Source organism: Entelurus aequoreus, linkage group LG08 (genome assembly GCF_033978785.1).
Source record: "Entelurus aequoreus isolate RoL-2023_Sb linkage group LG08, RoL_Eaeq_v1.1, whole genome shotgun sequence".
NCBI classification, from domain to species: Eukaryota; Metazoa; Chordata; class Actinopteri; order Syngnathiformes; family Syngnathidae; genus Entelurus; species Entelurus aequoreus.
The window spans coordinates 4,929,224-4,948,355 of NC_084738.1; the positions used below are offsets into that span (position 1 = coordinate 4,929,224).

Genomic DNA, 19,132 nt, shown 5'->3' on the forward strand with positions numbered 1-19,132 from the left:
CTAGAGGGCAGCAGAATGCACCAAAACAACAGCATCACTCAACTGCTGTTTTTATCTAGACCAGGGGTCACCAACCTTTTTGAAAGCAAGAGCTACTTCTTGGGTAGTGATTAATGCGAAGGGCTACCAGTTTGATACACACTTCAATAAATTGCCAGAAATAGCCAATTTGCTCAATTTACCTTTAACTCTATGTTATTATTAATAATTAATGATATTTACACTTAATTGAACGGTTTAAAAGAGGAGAAAACACCAAAAAAAATGACAATTAAATTTTGAAACATTGTTTTTCTTCAATTTCGACTCTTTAAAATTCAAAATTCAACCGAAAAAAAGAAGAGAAAAACTAGCTAATTCGAATCTTTTTGAAAAAATTAAAAAAAGAATTTATGGAACATCATTAGTAATTTTTCCTGATTAAGATTAATTTTAGAATTTTGATGACATGTTTTAAATAGGTTAAAATCCAATCTGCACTTTGTTAGAATATATAACAAATTGGACCAAGCTATATTTCTAACGAAGACAAATCATTATTTCTTCTAGATTTTCCAGAACAAAAATTTTAAAATAAATTCAAAAGACTTTGAAATAAGATTTAAATTTAATTCTACAGATTTTCTAGATTTGCCAGAATAATGTTTTTGAATTTTAATCATAATAAGTTTGAAGAAATATTCCACAAATATTCTTCGTCGAAAAAACAGGAGCTAAAATGAAGAATTAAATTGAAATGTATTTATTCTTTACAATAAAAAAAAAAAAAATACTTGAACATTGATTTAAATTGTCAGGAAAGAAGAGGAAGGAATTTAAAAGGTAAAAAGGTATATGTGTTTAAAAATCCTAAAATAATTTTTAGGGTTGTATTTTTCTCTAAAATTGTCTTTCTGAAAGTTATAAGAGGCAAAGTAAAAAAAATAATGAATTTATTTAAACAAGTGAAGACCAAGTCTTTAAAATATTTTCTTGGATTTTCAAATTCTATTTGAGTTTTGTCTCTCTTAGAATTAAAAATGTCGGGCAAAGCGAGACCAGCTTGCTAGTAAATAAATACCATTTAAAAAATAGAGGCAGCTCACTGGTAAGTGCTGCTATTTGAGCTATTTTTAGAACAGGCCAGCGGGCTACTCATCTGGTCCTTACGGGCACCGCGTTGGTGACCCCTGATCTAGATCCTCCTACTTTTATTCAAATGAAACCTTTAGATATTTATTTACATTTATTTTCATGTTTAAGCCACATGTTTTTATATATTTATCCAAACAAATATGTCTTCATCAGTTGAATATTTCATTTTATCATTGCTTCGAATCAGTGCCATAAATGTGATAATACTCATATTCAGCGACTCAAAATGTGTTTTAGCTAAACTCGGGAAAACCACGCTGAAGATGACTCATTTGAGTAACAGGAGCGAGTAAATGTTCTTGCAAAATACATTTATAACACATTTTAATGGACAATTATTAATAGATTTATTTTCTTTTTTTGACCCATGTTTTACTTGCTAAAGGAGAACTGCACTTTTTTTTTAAATTTTGCCTATCAATTACAATCTCTATGAAAGACAAGAACACGTATGTTTTTCTTTTTTAAAGCATTCTAAGTCGTAAAATATGGCAAGTACGAGGTGGCTAACAATGCAGCAAATGAGAATACTGTATTTATTTTTGCAAAAATATATGTATCTATTTTTATATTGCTCTTTTTATCTTTGGTATGAACATTATTATGTAAACTCGAAGTTATTATTACTTTTTTTGGTTCTTTGTTGTTGCTATTTTTGTATTACAACATTTTATTATTTGATCATGATGTACTGCATTTTAATCTTTTGTTTTGTGATTGTGTGATGTTTTTTGTCTCGACCCCAGGAAGAATAGTCTCCACTGCAGTGTAGACTAATGGGGATCCTTAATAAACTAAACTAAACTATTACAGTGGTCCCCAACCACCGGGCCGCGGCCCGGTACCGGTCCGTGGACCGATTGGTACCGGGCCGCGGCCACACAAGAAATTTAAAAAAAAAATACATTTAATTTTTTTAATTTTAATTTTTTTTTAATTAAATCAACACAAAAAACACAATATATACATTATACATCAATATAAATCAATACAGTCTGCAGGGATACAGTCCGTAAGCACACATGATTGTATTTCTTTATGACAAAAAAAATAAATAAATAAAACAAAAAAAAATTTTTTTTAAATACCATAACCAAAACTGTCTGGTGCCCAGGGAAGAAAAAAGAGAAAAGAAGAGGAGGAGAAACGAGAAAAAGACAGAGGTAGCAGGTAGGTAACTATAGCTTACATGAAATTATTTGTCTGTTACAGAATGTGATAGTAACCTGGCTTTTTAGCATTAAGCTAATGTTACATGATTCGGCAATTGCTAATCAATAAATAGCTAGTTCTGTTTTAACGTCGGGTTAATATTGTGGAGGGGGCTAAATTGTTATGGAAAATAATAATGTAACGTTAGGTAATTACAGTACTCCCACCTTACATTCCTCAGGGACATTTGTATTAGATCTTTTAAGCAGGTATTTTTTGTTTACATTGTTATTGCCTTCTGGTTAGCTAATGTTTTTGCCCTGCAGGTAATAGTCACTTTTCCACCCCTTTATATATTAGGTATAGTTGTAAGCCTAGTTGTTAAAGTGCACATCATTAATGTTAATTAAGCAATATCACATGAGAGGGAATGCTGTTTTTTTAATTTGAGCACTGCTGTGATTCGGTTAAAGATAATCATAACATAACATTCTCATATAATATGTTAATTTGCTTTCTTTAAGTAAAAAAAAAGGTCAAAGACAAAGCGCCAGATTGGTTAAGGCCAGGCCTGCCGATACCGATAATTTTGAAACCGATACCGATAATTTCCGATATTACATTTTAAAGCATTTATCGGCCGATAATATCGGACATCCCTAGTAGAGGCATAACAATACTTTGCTGTATGCTTAAAACGAGCAGGGGGGGGGGGTGTATTAAATTTTTTTTGTTTATTTTATTTTATTTTTTTTACATAAATAAATACAATCATGTGTGCTTACGGACTGTATCCCTGCAGACTGTTTTGATCTATATTGATATATAATGTATATATTGTGTTTTTTATGTTGATATCATAAAAAAAAAAAAAAAAAAAATTTTATTGTTATTTTTATTTTTTTAAATTTCTTGTGCGGCCCGGTACCAATCGGTCCGCGGACCGGTACCGGGCCGCGGCCCGGTGGTTGGGGACCACTGCTTTAGAGCAGTGTTTTTCAACCACTGTGAGATACAGTCTGGTGTGCCGTGGGGAATTATCTAATTTCATCTATTTGGGTTAAAAATATTTTTTGCAAACCAGTAATTATAGTCTGCAAATTATGTGCTGTTGTTGTTGAGTGTCTGCACTGTCTGGAAATCGGCAGAGTAACCGTGTAATACTCTTCCATATCAGTAGGTGGCAGCAGGTAGCTAATTGCTTTGTAGATGTCGGAAACAGCGGGAGGCAGTGTGCAGGTAAAAACGGTGTCTAATGCTTAAACCAAAAATAAAGAAAAGGTGAGTACCCCTAAGAAAAGGCATTGAAGCTACAAAGTAAACAAAAACAGAATGCTGGACGACAGCAAAGACTTACTGTGGAGCAGAGACGGCGTCCACAATGTACATCCAAACATGACATGACAATCAACAATGTCATCCCACAAAGAAGGATAAAAACAACTGAAATACTCTTGATTGCTAAAACAAAGCAGGTGTGGGTAATAGCGGTCAAGGAAGACATGAAAAATACCAAATAAAGAGAAAAAGCCACCAAAGTAGGAGCGCAAGACAACAACTAAAACACTACACGCAGGAAAACAGCAAAAAACTATAAATAAGTCAGGGTGTGATGTGACAGGTGGTGACAGTACACCTACTTTGAGACAAGAGCTATAGTGATGCATGCTTGGTTATGGTTTTAAAGGCCTACTGAAATGACATTTTTTTATTTAAACGGGAATAGCAGATCCATTCTATGTGTCATACTTGATCATTTTGCGATATTGCCATATTTTTGCTGAAAGGATTTAATAGAGAACAACGTCGATAAAGTTTGCAACTTTTGGTCTCTGATAAAAAAAAGCCTTGCCCCTACCGGAAGTAGCGTGACGTAGTCAGTTGTTCACTCCCTCATATTTTCCTATTGTTTTCAACGCAGCTAGAGCGATTCGGACCATTACCCCTTTAATTTGAGCGAGGATGAAAGATTCGTGGATGAGGAACGTGAGAGTGAAGGACTAGAGTGCTAGAGTGCAGTGCAGAACGTATCTTTTTTCGCTCTGACCGTAACTTAGGTACAAGCTGGCTCATTGGATTCCACACTCTCTCCTTTTTCTATTGTGGATCACGGATTTGTATTTTAAACCACCTGGGATACTATATCCTCTTGAAAATGAGAGTCCAGAACGCGAAATGGACATTCAGTGCCTTTTATCTCCACGACAATACATCGGCGAAACGCTTTAGCTACGAGCTAACGTGATAGCATCGTGCTTTAACTGCATATAGAAACAAAAAAAATAAACCCCTGACTGGAAGGATAGACAGAAAATCAACAATACTATTAAACCGTGGACATGTAAATACACGGTTAATGCTTTCCAGGCTGGCGAAGGTTAACAATGCTGTGCTAACGACGCCATTGAAGCTGACTTAGCAACCGGACTGCACAGAGCTATGCTAAAAACATTAGCTCTCCACCTACGCCAGCCAGCCCTCATCTGCTCATCAACACCCGTGCTCACCTGCGTTCCAGCAATCGGCGGAAGGACGAAGGACTTCACCCGATGCGTTTGGCGGCCCGGAGACGTAGGAAGTCAAGGTGAGGTCGGCTGCTCTCCAACAAAGTCCTCCTGGTTGTGTTACTGTAGTCCGCTGCTAATACACCGATCCCACCTACAACTGTCTTCTTTGCAGCCTTCATTGTTCATTAAACAAATTGCAAAAGATGTCCAGAATACTGTGGAATTATGAAATGAAAACAGAGCTTTTTGTATATGATTCTACGGGGTACCATAACTTCCGTTATACTGACTTCGTCACGCGCATACGTCATCATACCGCGACGTTTCAGCCGGATATTTCCCGGGAAATTTTAAATGTCACTTTATAAGTTACCGTATTTCCTTGAATTGCCGCCGGGAATATAGTATTCGCCTGTCTAGAATTACAGCCGGGTCAAACTCGTTTCGCAAAATAATTAGCGCATGCTTGGCACTTCCGCCGGGTCAAATATGAGTCATTAAATGACTTCCTCCTCCTGGTGGTAGAGGGCGCTAGTGATCCTTATTGCGACTGCTGGTACTGCAGAAGACCGGTGCTGCAGAAGAAGACAACAGGCAGCAAGAGTGAGGAGCCATTGTTTGCTTGCACTTTTACCATGGAGGATTACATATCTAAAATAAAACAGTTTTCTAAACTGGACTTTCAATCAAAGCAGGAGGTAATACTTAAAGGAAGATCTCCATCGAGACAGAGAGACTTTTAAAACTGAAGAAAGATAAGGAAGACCTCTATAGGAGCTGTGCATGGACTCATTTATACCTAAAGGTAAGACCATAATAACGTTTTTTTTTATTAAATGTGTTTATCATGATAAGGTAAGCGCCGGAGTGAGAAGAGGTTTTAAATTAATTAACGCATGCTTGCCAATCCCGCATGCTTTTGGTAAACGCAGGAGTGAGAAGAGGTTTTAAATTAATTAGCGCCCCTGCGGCTATTCAAGGAAATACGGTAACCCGGCCGTATTGGCATGTGTTGCAATGTTAAGATGTCATCATTGATATATAAACTATCAGACTGCGTGGTCGCTAGTAGTGGCTTTCAGTAGGCCTTTAAGTCATATCCAACAGTTGCGACAACGACTTTTTATTGTCAATATCGGCTGCTGAGTTTCACTTTGTAATGATTTCTGCGGTGGTGTGCCTTGGCTCCAAAAAAGGTTGAAAAACACTGCTTTAGAGTTCCTTTTTTTGGTTCGTTTTGCACATGTTATTTCCAGACGATGCAAACGGCATAAACATAGCCCCGCCCCCTTTCAGAACATTGACTGTACATACATACACGCTGTAATCCGTCATTACAGCGACTTAAATAGCGCGCGCGTCCTAATACATCATGATCTCCTTGGGCGCGTCCTCCGTGGGCCTCTGCTGCTCCCGCCGCTGGGTGTAGGCGGCGTGGTCGTAGGCGTAGATGAGGGCCACGGCGAGCAGCGAGAGCACCGTGTAAGGGATGAGCAGGTAGTAGCCCAGCAGCATCTGGGACGACTTGATACGCAGCTCCACCGGGACGTTCTCTGCGAAGCTCCTCACCAGGTCCTCGGCTATGGTGGTCGCCAGGAAGTTGGCCACGAAAAGGACGAGGACCAGGAAGGACAAACACGCTGCAGGGAAACACAGAATCAAACAAGTTAAGTTAAAGTACCAATGATTGTCACACACACACACTAGGTGTGGTGAAATTTGACCTCTGCATTTGACCCGTCACCCTCGATCACCCCCTGGGAGGTGAGGGGAGCAGTGAGCAGCAGCGGTGGCCGCGCCCGGGAATCATTTTTGGTGATTTAACCACCAATTCCAACCCTTGATGCTGAGTGCCAAGCAGGGAGGTAATGGGTACCATTTTTATAGTCTTTGGTATGACTCGGCCAGGGTTTGAACTCACAACCTACCCATCTCAGGGCGGACACTCTAACCCAGGGGTCACCAACCTTTTTGAAAACAAGAGCTACTTCTTGGGTAGTGATTAATGCGAAGGGCTACCAGTTTGATACACACTTCAATAAATTGCCAGAAATGGCCAATTTGCTCAATTTACCTTTAACTCTATGTTATTATTAATAATTAATGATATTTACACTTAATTGAACGGTTTAAAAGAGGAGAAAATACGAAAAAAATGACAGTTAAATTTTGAAACATAGTTTATCTTCAATTTCGACTCTTTAAAATTCAAAATTCAACCGAAAAAAAGAAGAGAAAAACTTAAAAAAAGAATTTATGGAACATCATTAGTAATTTTTCCTGATTAAGATTAATTTTAGAATTTTGATGACATGTTTTAAATAGGTTAAAATCCAATCTGCACTTTGTTAGAATATATAACAAATTGGACCAAGCTATATTTCTAACAAAGACAAATCATTATTTCTTCTAGATTTTCCAGAACAAAAATTTTTAAAGAAATTCAAAAGACTTTGAAATAAGATTTAAATTTGATTCTACAGATTTTCTAGATTTGCCAGAATAATTTTTTTGAATTTTAATCATAATAAGTTTGAAGAAATATTTCACAAATATTCTTCGTCGAAAAAACAGAAGCTAAAATGAAGAATGAAATTTAAATTTATGTATTATTCTTTACAAAAAAAAAAAAAAAACTTAAACATTGATTTAAATTGTCAGGAAAGAAGAGGAAGGAATTTAAAAGGTAAAAATGTATATGTGTTTAAACATCCTAAAATCATTTTTAAGGTTGTATTTTTTCTCTAAAATTGTCTTTCTGAAAGTTATGGGAAGCAAAGTAAAAAAAATAATGAATTTATTTAAACAAGTGAAGATCAAGTCTTTAAAATATTTTCTTGGATTTTCAAATTCTATTTGAGTTTTGTCTCTCTTAGAATTAAAAATGTCGGGCAAAGCGAGACCAGCTTGCTAGTAAATAAATAAAATTTAAAAAATAGAGGCAGCTCACTGGTAAGTGCTGCTATTTGAGCTATTTTTAGAACAGGCCGGCGGGCTACTCATCTGGTCCTTACGGGCTACCTGGTGCCCGCGGGCACCGCGTTGGTGACCCCTGCTCTAACCACTAGGCCACTGAGTAATTAATACAGAATGACGTAGACCATTTATGGACTGCATTGGATCCTGATGATTTTATTCCTGCTCGCCGCTTGATACTGACCGCTGATAGAGCTGCAGGTGTAGACGGCCACGGGCCCCATGTAGGTCTCGTAGGGGTTACTGACGCTGTTGTAGAGTGACACCAGGATGCTGATGGTCGACAACAGCAGACACAACACCAGCAGACACAAGGACACCCCGTACAGAACCATAGGGACGCCTTTGGTTTCTATCAGCTTTGGAAACACTGCACACACACACACACACACACACACACACACACACACACACACACACACACACACACACACACACACACACACACACACACACACACACACACACACACACACACACACACACACACACACACAATTGTATTTGTTACATTCTTGAGACCTCGGAAAAATCCCTACCTCTTTAGGACCACCCTTTCTAGATATATAAAGATTTGTATTTTCAAAATTAATAATATATACATACAATGCAGGTATAAAAAAAGCTTGTTGTGAAAAAATTAGTTGGAATTTCACAAGAAAAAGGTCACAATTTCACAAGAAAAACGTAGAATTTTGGCAGTGTTATAATAAAAGTCGTCATTTTACTCAACGCAAGTCAAAATTTTACAAGAAAAACTGAACATTTGAGCAACATTATGATAAACGTTGGAATGTTACTCAACAACAATCGCAATTTAACAAGAAAAGCTTAACATTTTGGCAATTTTATGAAAAGAGTCGTACTTTTACTCGACAAATGTCACAATTTTATAAGAAAACTTTAACATTTTGGCAATATTATAATAATAATCGGAATTTTACTTGGCAAAATTATAACAGGGGTCATAATTTTACTCCAAAAAATTTCACTATTTTACAAGAACAACAAAAAATTTGGCAGTATTGCAATAAAAGTAGAGATGTCCGATAATATCGGCCTGCCGATATTATCGGCCGATATATGCGTTAAAATGTAATATCGGAAATTATCGGTATCGTTTTTTTTATTATCGGTATCGTTTAAAAAAAAAAAAATTAAATCCACATAAAAAACACAAGATACACTTACAATTAGTGCACCAACCCAAAAAACCTCCCTCCCCCTCATTCACACAAAAGGGTTGTTTCCTTCCGTTATTAATATTCTGCTTCCTACATTATATATCAATATATATCAATACAGTCTGCAAGGGATACAGTCCGTAAGCACACATGATTGTGCGTGCTGCTGCTCCACTAATAGTACTAACCTTTAACAGTTAATTTTACTCATTTTCATTCATTACTAGTTTCTATGTAACTGTTTTTATATTGTTGTACTTTCTTTTTTATTCAAGAAAATGTTTTTAATTTATTTATCTTATTTTACAAATTTTTTAAAAAAGTACCTTATCTTCACCATACCTGGTTGTCCAAATTAGGCATAATAATGTGGTAATTCCACGACTGCATATATCGGTTGATATCGGTATCGGTTGATATCGGTATCTGTAATTAAAGAGTTGGACAATATCGGAATATCGGATATCGGCAAAAAGCCATTATCGGACATCCCTAGATAAAAGTCAAAATTGTATATGACAAATGTCACCATTTTGCATTAGAAAGTAATAATTTTAAGAGAACATATTGCAATATTACAGAAACAGAAAGAATATGGGACATTGTTCCCAATTTCATAAGAAAGAAGTCGACACATGATGTGATAAAAAGACTGCTTTAAGTAAAAAAAAATTAAAAAAAATGTTTTGTTTGTAATTGGTTTTTAATCTTCATTATTTACTTCAAGTTATTACAGTATGTCTCTACATACATTTTTTTTGTTTTTTTTTTTAATTAATTTTGGCCAAAGGGGGCGCATTTCAATTTCTTACACACACTTGTTATTACATATGTTGGCCAGATAGGGAGCACTTCAAATTTTTACACACACTTGTTATTTCATATGTTGACCAGAGGGGGAGCACTTTTAAAACAGACACTCAGTCAATTTGAAAAATCCCTCCTTTTGGGGACCACCCTCATTTTGATGTATTTCACCACCAGGGGTACACATGAGATCTCTTTTTTGTTTTTTTGTAACGTGCTTAAGGCCAACGACAAATGAAGTGAATTATATTTATATAGCGCTTTTTCTCTAGTGACTCAAAGCCCTTTACGTAGTGAAACCCAATATCTAAGTTACATTTACACCAGTGTGGGTGGCACTGGGAGAAGGTGGGTAAAGTGTCTTGCCCAAGGACACAAAGGCAGTGACTAGGATGGCGGAAGCAGGGATTGAACCTGGAACCCTCAAGTTGCTGGCACGGCCACTCTACCAACCGAGCTATACCGCCCCTGAGTCACGGACCACAGATGGCCCCTGTGCTGCACTTGTGGCAACCCAGATGTAGAAGCTAACTGTTAATGGCCACTATAGTCTTAGTACTGTAGTGTATTTGTTCATCCTTTGGTCACAAATGGGACTCGGGTTGTCTTACGTCAGCACCGGAAGTTGTAAAATCAGCTGTTCACCTATCGGGTTTTTTCAGGGATGAATAGGGAAGTCCTTCTTTAGCTTGTTTTATCATATATTGCTGCCTTTGCACCTGTCAATGTTTACTTTTGTATGCTTATTAAATCATTAAAAAAATCCTGACTTTGGAGCAATGTTCACAGACTGGCTCTCTATTAGATGCAATGGTTTTCCGTATTGGGACCATGATTTATGTCCTAACTTGTTCACCGGTCCTCATATGGAAGGTACTTGTCCTTGTTGATGTCTCAAGAAGGGTAGCAATACAAGAACACACACACACACACACAAACATATGCATTATTGCAAAACGTCAGAGCAAGAACCCTGTTGATTTTGAGGAATTGTTTGGGTTAGGTAAAGATTAATATGCTCAATATGTCAATAGCCTTCTAAATGTATTATTGATTACTGTTCATGAAAGCATTTTCAAGATCATGTCAGTGCTTTTATACTTTATACCGGTTTTTTTTTAAAGTCGGTACATTTTACTGTAAAAACCTGGCAGCTCATGCAGTTGCCAGAAATGTACCGTAAAATCATCAATGGTACCATTTTTCCCAATTACTGAAATGCACTGTAAACACAGGTAACGTGGATTTTATGATAAAGTCTGTCGCCAGAATTTTATGGCAAAAAAACTGTGGTACCGTTTTTCCAATGACGGTAAAAAAAACAAAAAACAAACTGGCAGCTCAGTCACCAGAATTTAACATAAAAATGTATTTAAAAATAAAGACAACTTCAGATTGTTTTATTTCTTTAAAAATAGAACAAGCACATTCTGAAAATGTACAAATCATAATGTTGTTGTTGTTGTTTTCACACTTACATGTTGCGGTTAACAGTATTCCATCTTTATTTGTCGTTATTTATATTTTCTGAATAAATGATGTGATAATGTTCATCAGTCAACTCATTGGTGTTCATTTTCAATCTATCAAGATAAAAAAAATGTATCAAAATCAAATTACAGGATGTTGTTTAAAGTTAAAGTTATAAGTTAAAGTACCAATGATTTATGTAGTTTGCTCATTTTCCTCGACTGAGGTACTAACATCATGTAACAAATATACAAACAATTGCTATTGCGACATCCAGTGGACACATTTAAGAACAGCTGTTTCTTTCATTCAAACATTTCAGGTTCATGTTTGTACTTAGCAAACTCATCCCGCGGGCCGGATAAAACCCGTTCAGCCTCGGGCTGTACGTTTGAGACACCTGATGTAGATGATTGTCATGTCTTTTGATCATATTTTGTTTGGCTATGTTCTGTTTGGTTTTTGGACACTTTTAGTTCCTGTTTTTTCACTCCCTTGTTTTGTTTCCATGACGACCATTAGTTTCACCTGTCATGTGTTCGGACTCACGCACCTGTCATTAATCATGTCCTTATTATTTAAGCTTGTAGTTGCCAGGCAGTCAGCCTGGCGACATTACCTCTGTTACCCATGCTACTCTTGTTTCATGCCATGCCATAGTTCCATGCTCTTTCCATGCTTGACCAAGTAAGTTTGGTTTATTCGTGCCACAGTAAGTGTTTTCGTTTTTATGGCCATAGTTTTTCCTTTGTGCTAGTTTTTGTTCTCATAGCCAAGTTTGTTCTCCGCCTTGTGCGCGCCTTTTGTTTACACTTTTTATAGTCAGAATAAACATGTCTTTACCTCAGGGCCGGCCCATGGCATAGGCCGTATAGGCAAATGCTAAGGGCGCCGTCCATCAGGGGGCGCCACGCCAGTGCCACAAATGTTGGAGGAAAAAAAAAAAAAAAGTTGGTACTATTATTTCTAAATACATAAAATAATCCCACGTTAATTAAAATGCAAAGTAAAGCCTATTTAATAGAAATATTATTTGTTACAACATTACGCCCCCCCCCCCCCCTCCCCCGGCACGGTGCGCCCCCTCCCTTCCCGTATCATGACTCTTTTTGGACGTCACCACATAAAAAAATCAACACAAGATGTGAAAACGGCCAAAACTGTCAGGTGCCCAGGGAAGAAAAAAAGAGAAAAGAAGAGGAGAGACGAGAAAAAGACAGAGGTAGCAGGTAGGTAACGTTAGCCTACATGAAATTATTTGTCTGTTACAGAATGTGATAGTAACCTGGCTTTTTAGCATTAAGCTAACGTTACATGATTCGGCAATTGCTAATCAATAAATAGCTAGTTCTGTTTTAACGTCGGGTTAATATTGTGGAGGGGGCTAAATTGTTATGGAAAATAATAATGTAACGTTAGGTAATTACAGTACTCCCTGGTGTACAGTAATTTGTAAGTCATTCTAGTTAATGCTATATTAAAAAGCACAAATAGAGAACTCTGTAGGATCCCCTTTTTTTGTAATATAGTTGTTAAAGTCATACTGGTTTGATATCTTGTTTTGTGCAGTGCCTTATTTATATTGTATTTTTAATTTATTTTATGCAACTTGTTGACACGTTTTATTTTGTGTTTATGTATGTAAAAAATATTGTATTTCATATATTCATTTTTTATTTTTTGTATTCATTTATTTATCCATATTTTTTTTAATCTTGTTAACTATTCTGATTGTTAATTTGCTTTCTTTAAGTAAAAAAAAAGGTCAAAGACAAAGCTATTCGGTTTCTTGTGAGTATATACACTTCACTGCCGATGTGGGGGGGCGCCACCTAAAATCTTGCCTAGGGCGCCAGATTGGTTAGGGCCGGGCCTGCTTTACCTTCACGCCATGTCCGATCCAATTCCTTCGCATTCCGGGAAAACAAACCACCCCATAGTCCACGTCCTGACAATGATCATATCTGCTGTACTTAACTTTAGAAAAGGGAAGTATTAGATACTTCTCTTGTTGCCTTACTTGTATTTGACTTTATTAAATGTTTGGGTAGAATTTTATTAAACAAAATCAGTTTTCTTTTCAGTAATAAAGAAATTGATCAGAGCTGAATGTAGTTAATCATAGACTAGGCATCCAATGAATGGTGTGTCGCCCTAAATTCACAGCCCTAGTAAGTATGTCAGATATAATTATTGAATATGATTAAAACCAAGGGAAAGATTAATAATTTAGTGTTATTTTTTGAGTGGGCCCCTTGCCCGTCTATCATGGAAGAAAGATGAAGAACCCCTGCTTTACTGGAAGAATGACTTGACACCTATTGATTTTCATGGGTATTCAAACCAAGATGATATGTGTGGTTAAAGATCCAAGCCCTATATCTGTTTTTAAGTCCTACTGTCCCATATCAAGCTACGCATTGGTTTTGAATGAGGACCAACTCAAGATGATTAGGTAGCTGGGTTCAAAGATCAAGTATGACCCTTCTCGCCGGTCTAAAGCAATAATGCCTGCTACTGTTTGCTCGGTAATGAATATTATATCGAGTCATTTCACCTGGGAAGTCCACAGGGGGTCCGAACAGGGGACAAATGTCTCTCTCCAGCTTGGCGTCAAAAAGCTCCAGCGTGATGGTGGCCGAGCCGTTAAAGAAGCTGCTTGTTCCCCGGGCGCAGACCATGGTCTTGGTCGCCCACTCTGTGGACATGGCGAAGCCCAAGATTCCCACCGATATGGCCGTGGCCAGCGCACTGGACGTGAAGTACAGGGTCTTAGACCTGGACGGCATGGCGGCGGCAGCGGGAGTCTCAAACAAATCTCCACTCCCCGGGATCAGAACTTCCTCATCCCCACAACATCCGACGTGTGCGTTGGACTTATATGCCAGGGTGGAGTGTGACATGTCGGTCGTAAAAACGGCAAAGCAGATACGGCCGTGACCTTTGATTAGACGGGTGGTTGTCATGGAAACAACACTGCCACATCAGGATGGGGTTCACAGAGAGAAACCAGAAGTGTGTGTTTGTGAGACAATTATCAGGCAAATGAAAGTCCAGGGAAGTGTAATTCCACTCAGCAATCAGGTTAGTCTTTCCTGGACACGGCACACGCATCCATGTTGTGTCCATCTTGTTTCCCAAACCCCGCCTTGGATTCAAAGTCCACTTCAGGATGTGTCATAAAGCACAATAGGGATGAATGATTTACTTACACCTGCAGCTGCTAACCTGGGGGTTAGCTTGTAATATGTGGCCTGTACTGGCAGCTAATTGTACGCTTGTGGCGTATGCGTTGATATCAACAAAGTAATCTTTGTCATTCAATTTTTGTTCATTTTTACAGTTATTCTACATGTTTCTAATGAGGTGGTGTAATGATACGCAAAGTTCCCTTTCTTGCACATGGCACAGGTTTTATGTATAGTCTGCACCCATGGCAACCAAAACACAAAACCAAGGTTGCTCAAAACAGGAACTGAGGGAGTCAAAAAATAAAAGAAACATGGGACTTGCGATGAGGTGCCGACTTGTCCAGGGTGTAAAAATACAAACATACATACAGTCGAGGTCAAAAGTTGTAAAGAACATAATGTCATGGCTGTCTTGAGTTTCCAGTGATTTCTACAACTCTTATTATTTTGTGATAGAGTGATTGGAGCACATATCGCTGGGTATTGTGGCCAAATAGCTCAATTTTTGTTTCATCTGACATCACATGGGCAAAGATAAGACCTTCTGGAGGAAAGTTCTGTGGTCAGATGAAACAAAAATTGAGCTGTTTGGCCGCAACACCCAGCAATATGTTTGGAGGAGAAAAGGTGAGGCCTTTAATCCCAGGACCACCATTCCTATGGTCAAGCATGGTGGTGGTAGTATTATACCCTGGGCTTGTTTTTCTGCCAATGGAACTGGCAGAAAGTAAATGGGACAATGAAAAAGGAGGATTAGCTCCAAATTCTTCAGGACAAGCTAAAATCATCAGCCTGGAGGTTGGGTCTTGGGCGCAGTTGGGTGTTCCAACAGGACAATGAACCCAAACACACGTCAAAAGTGGTAAAGGAATGGCTAAATCAGGCCAGAATGAAGGTTTTAGAATGGCCTTCCCAAAGTCCTGACTTAAACGTGTGGACAATGCTGAAGAAACAAGTCCATGTCAGAAAACCAACAAATTTAGCTGAACTGCATCAATTTTGTCAAGAGGAGTGGTCGAAAATTCAACCAGAAGCTTGTGGATGGCTACCAAAAGCGCCTTATTGCAGTGAAACTTGCCAAGGGAAATGTAAGCAAATATTAACATTGCTTTATGTATACTTTTGACCAGCAGATTTGCTCACATTTTGAGTAGACCCATAATAAATTCAAAAAAGAACCAAACTTCATGAATGTTTTTTGTGACCAACAAGTATGTGCTGCTATCACTCTATCACAAAAAAATAAGAGTTGTAGAAATTATGTGTTCGCTGGACATTATGTTCTTTCCAAGTGTATGTAAACTTTTGACCACGACTGTACATATATATATATATATATATATATATATATATATATATATATATATATATATATATATATATATATATATATATATATATATATATATATATATATATATATATATATATATAAATATATATATATATATATATATATATATATATATATATATATATATATATATATATATATATATATATATATATATATATATATATATATATATATATATATATATATATATATATATATATATATATATGACATGTAACCAAATATTAACATTGTTTTATGTATACTTTTTACCCAGCAGATTTGCTGACATTTTCAGTAGACCCATAATAAATTCATAAAAGAACTAAACTTCATGAATGTTTTTTATGACCAACAAGTATGTGCTCCAATCACTACATCACAAAAAATAAGATATAATATAATACGACTGTACATATATATATTTATTTATGTATATATATATATATATATATATATATATATATATATATATATATATATATATATATATATATATATATACTGTATGTATACAGTTGTGGTCAAAAGTTTACATACACTTGTAAAGAACTTAATGTCATGGTTGTCTTGAGTTTCCCATAATTTCTACAACTCTTATTTTTTTGTGATAGAGTGATTGCAGCACATACTTGTTGGTCATAAAAAACATTCATGAAGTTTGGTTCTTTTATGAATTTATTATGGGTCTACTGAAAATGTGAGCAAATCTGCTGGGTCAAAAGTATACATACAGCAATGTTAATATTTGGTTACATGTCATATATATATATATATATATATATATATATATATATATATATATATATATATATATATATATATATATATATATATATATATATATATATATATATATATATATATATATATATACACACAATATAGCCAAAGTTCCTGTGGTTTATCCGTTAAACAGTACTCTCAATACAGTACAGTAGAATATTCCTGGATTGTTTCCCCTGACCTAAGGAATATATATATATATATATATATATATATATATATATATATATATATATATATATATATATATATATATATATATATATATATATATATATATATATATATATATATATAGATATATATAGATAATTTTATTTTTTTAAATTATTTGAACAATAATTTGATTCAAGAGCTACTTTAAAATAAATATGTATAACCTTTTTGAACGTAATAGCGCTCACTTTTGATTGACAGTCACACCAAGAAACAGCAGAAAGCTGCAGTACTCTTAGTGACCGCAGTGTGTCGCCGTTTGCCACCGTGCAAAAAGCGCTTGACGGCGGCATGGCGGCGGCTTGTGTTCGCTGGAGTAAACACTGGCTCCTCCTTCCCGGCGTGACAGGCGGACACACCGAACCCCTCGCCTCGCCTTTTTTTCTCCCCTCTCTATCTCCTTCTCCTTCTCCGACTCCGAGACATATAAAGCTCTGCTCTGCGGGTCCACATGTTGAAACCTCCCAGGTGAGTTAATGTGTTCGCTGGATAGCTTCCTGGTCGCCAGGGAGTGTTCGCTAACTGTTTAGCTTGTTTGTGTGTGTGTTTGGTTTCATTTGTTGTCACACCTGTCAGTTACGCTCCCAGGACGTCACCATTCAAGCTAAGAAATGTGACATATTGTATCAACTATTGGTTTATTGTTCATTACTGCGACCGAACCAGCCCCCATCGAACCTGCACTGACCCGGTCAGTCAGTGTGGATCCACTCCCACACTCCATCAAGTCCATGGTCTTAACTGGCGGTTTTCCCACCATTTAGCTTTTTATTACCTGTGATTCAACTGCAAGTGTTTAAAGTTATCATTCATGTTTTGACCTGGAGTTGCTGGTTTTATGGTGGCTGTCAAATCCTAAAAGGTCAGAGGTCAGCCATCAGCATCCTTGACAGTGTGCAGTCAAGCAGGGGTGGCCACATTGTGTTCATTGAGGGCCACACTGCTCTCTGAGGGCCGCTTGTTACAGTGACTCCATATGATATTATCGGCCGATAAATGCTTTAAAATGTAATATCGGAAATGATCGGTATCGTTTTTTTTTTATTATCGGTATCGGTTTTTATTTTTTTATTTTTTATTTTATTAAATCAACATAAAAAACACAAGATACACTCACAATTAGTGCACCAACCCAAAAAACCTCCCTCCCCCATTTACACTCATTCACACAAAAGGGTTGTTTCTTTCTGTTATTAATATTCTGGTTCCTACATTATATATCAATATATATCAATACAGTCTGCAAGGGATACAGTCCGTAAGCACACATTATTGTGTGTGCTGCTGCTCCACTAATAACAGTTAATTTGACTCATTTTCATTAATTAGTAGTTTCTATGTAACTGTTTTTACCGTATTTCCTTGAATAGCCGCAGGGGCGCTAATTAATTTAAAACCTCTTCTCACCCCTGCGTTTACCAAAAGCAGGCAAGATTGCCATGCATGCGGTAATTATTTTAAAACCTCTTCTCACTCCGGCGCTTACCTTATCATGAAAAGCACATTTAATAAAAAAAACGTTATTATGGTCTTACCTGTAGGTATAAATGAGTCCATGCCAGCTCCTTTTGAAGAAAAGCATCGATATAGAAGTCTTCCTTCAGTTTTAAAAGTCTCTCTGTCTCGATGGAGATCTTCTTTTTAAGTATTACCTCCTGCTTCCATTGAAAGTCCACTTTAGAAAACTGTTTTGTTTTAGATATGTAATCCTCCATGGTAAAACAATGGCTGCGCACTCTTGCTGGTGTTGTCTTCTTCTGCAGTACCGGTCTCCTGCAGTACCAGCAGTCGCAAGAAGGATCACTAGCGCCCTCTACCACCAGGAGGCGGGAGTCATTTAATGACTCTTGTTTGACCCGGCGGAAGTGCCAAGCATGCGCTAATTATTTGGGGAAACGAGTTTGACCCGGCTGTAATTCTAGGCATGCGAATACCATATTCCCGGCGCCAATTCAAGGAAATACGGTATATTGTTTTACTTTCTTTTTTAAAATTTATTTTTCTTATTTTACAATTTTAAAAAAAAAGGACCTTATCTTCACCATACCTGGTTGTCCAAATTAGGCATAGTAATGTGTTAATTCCACGACTATATATCGGCATCGGGACGGCGTGGCGAAGTTGGTAGAGTGGCCGTGCCAGCAATCGGAGAGTTGCTGGTTACTGGGGTTCAATCCCCACCTTCTACCATCCTAGTCACGTCCGTTGTGTCCTTGGGCAAGACACTTCACCCTTGCTCCTGATGGGTGCTGGTTAGCGCCTTGCATGGCAGCTCCCGCCATCAGTGTGTGAATGTGTGTGTGAATGGGTGAATGTGGAAATACTGTCAAAGCGCTTTGAGTACCTTGAAGGTAGAAAAGCCCTATACAAGTA

The 19,132-nt window shown here is 37.0% G+C and overlaps 1 protein-coding gene across 1 annotated transcript; it reads right to left on the reverse strand.

The window, feature by feature from the left end:
* Positions 1-6,155: 6,155 nt before the first annotated feature.
* On the reverse strand, positions 6,156-14,019 carry LOC133654938 (clarin-3). Its single transcript, XM_062054813.1, has 3 exons — positions 13,788-14,019; positions 7,954-8,139; positions 6,156-6,433 (listed from the first exon to the last, which is right to left on the reverse strand). Exons 1-3 carry the CDS (start codon positions 14,017-14,019, stop codon positions 6,156-6,158), a joined length of 696 nt encoding a protein of 231 aa, XP_061910797.1.
* Positions 14,020-19,132: the final 5,113 nt, after the last annotated feature.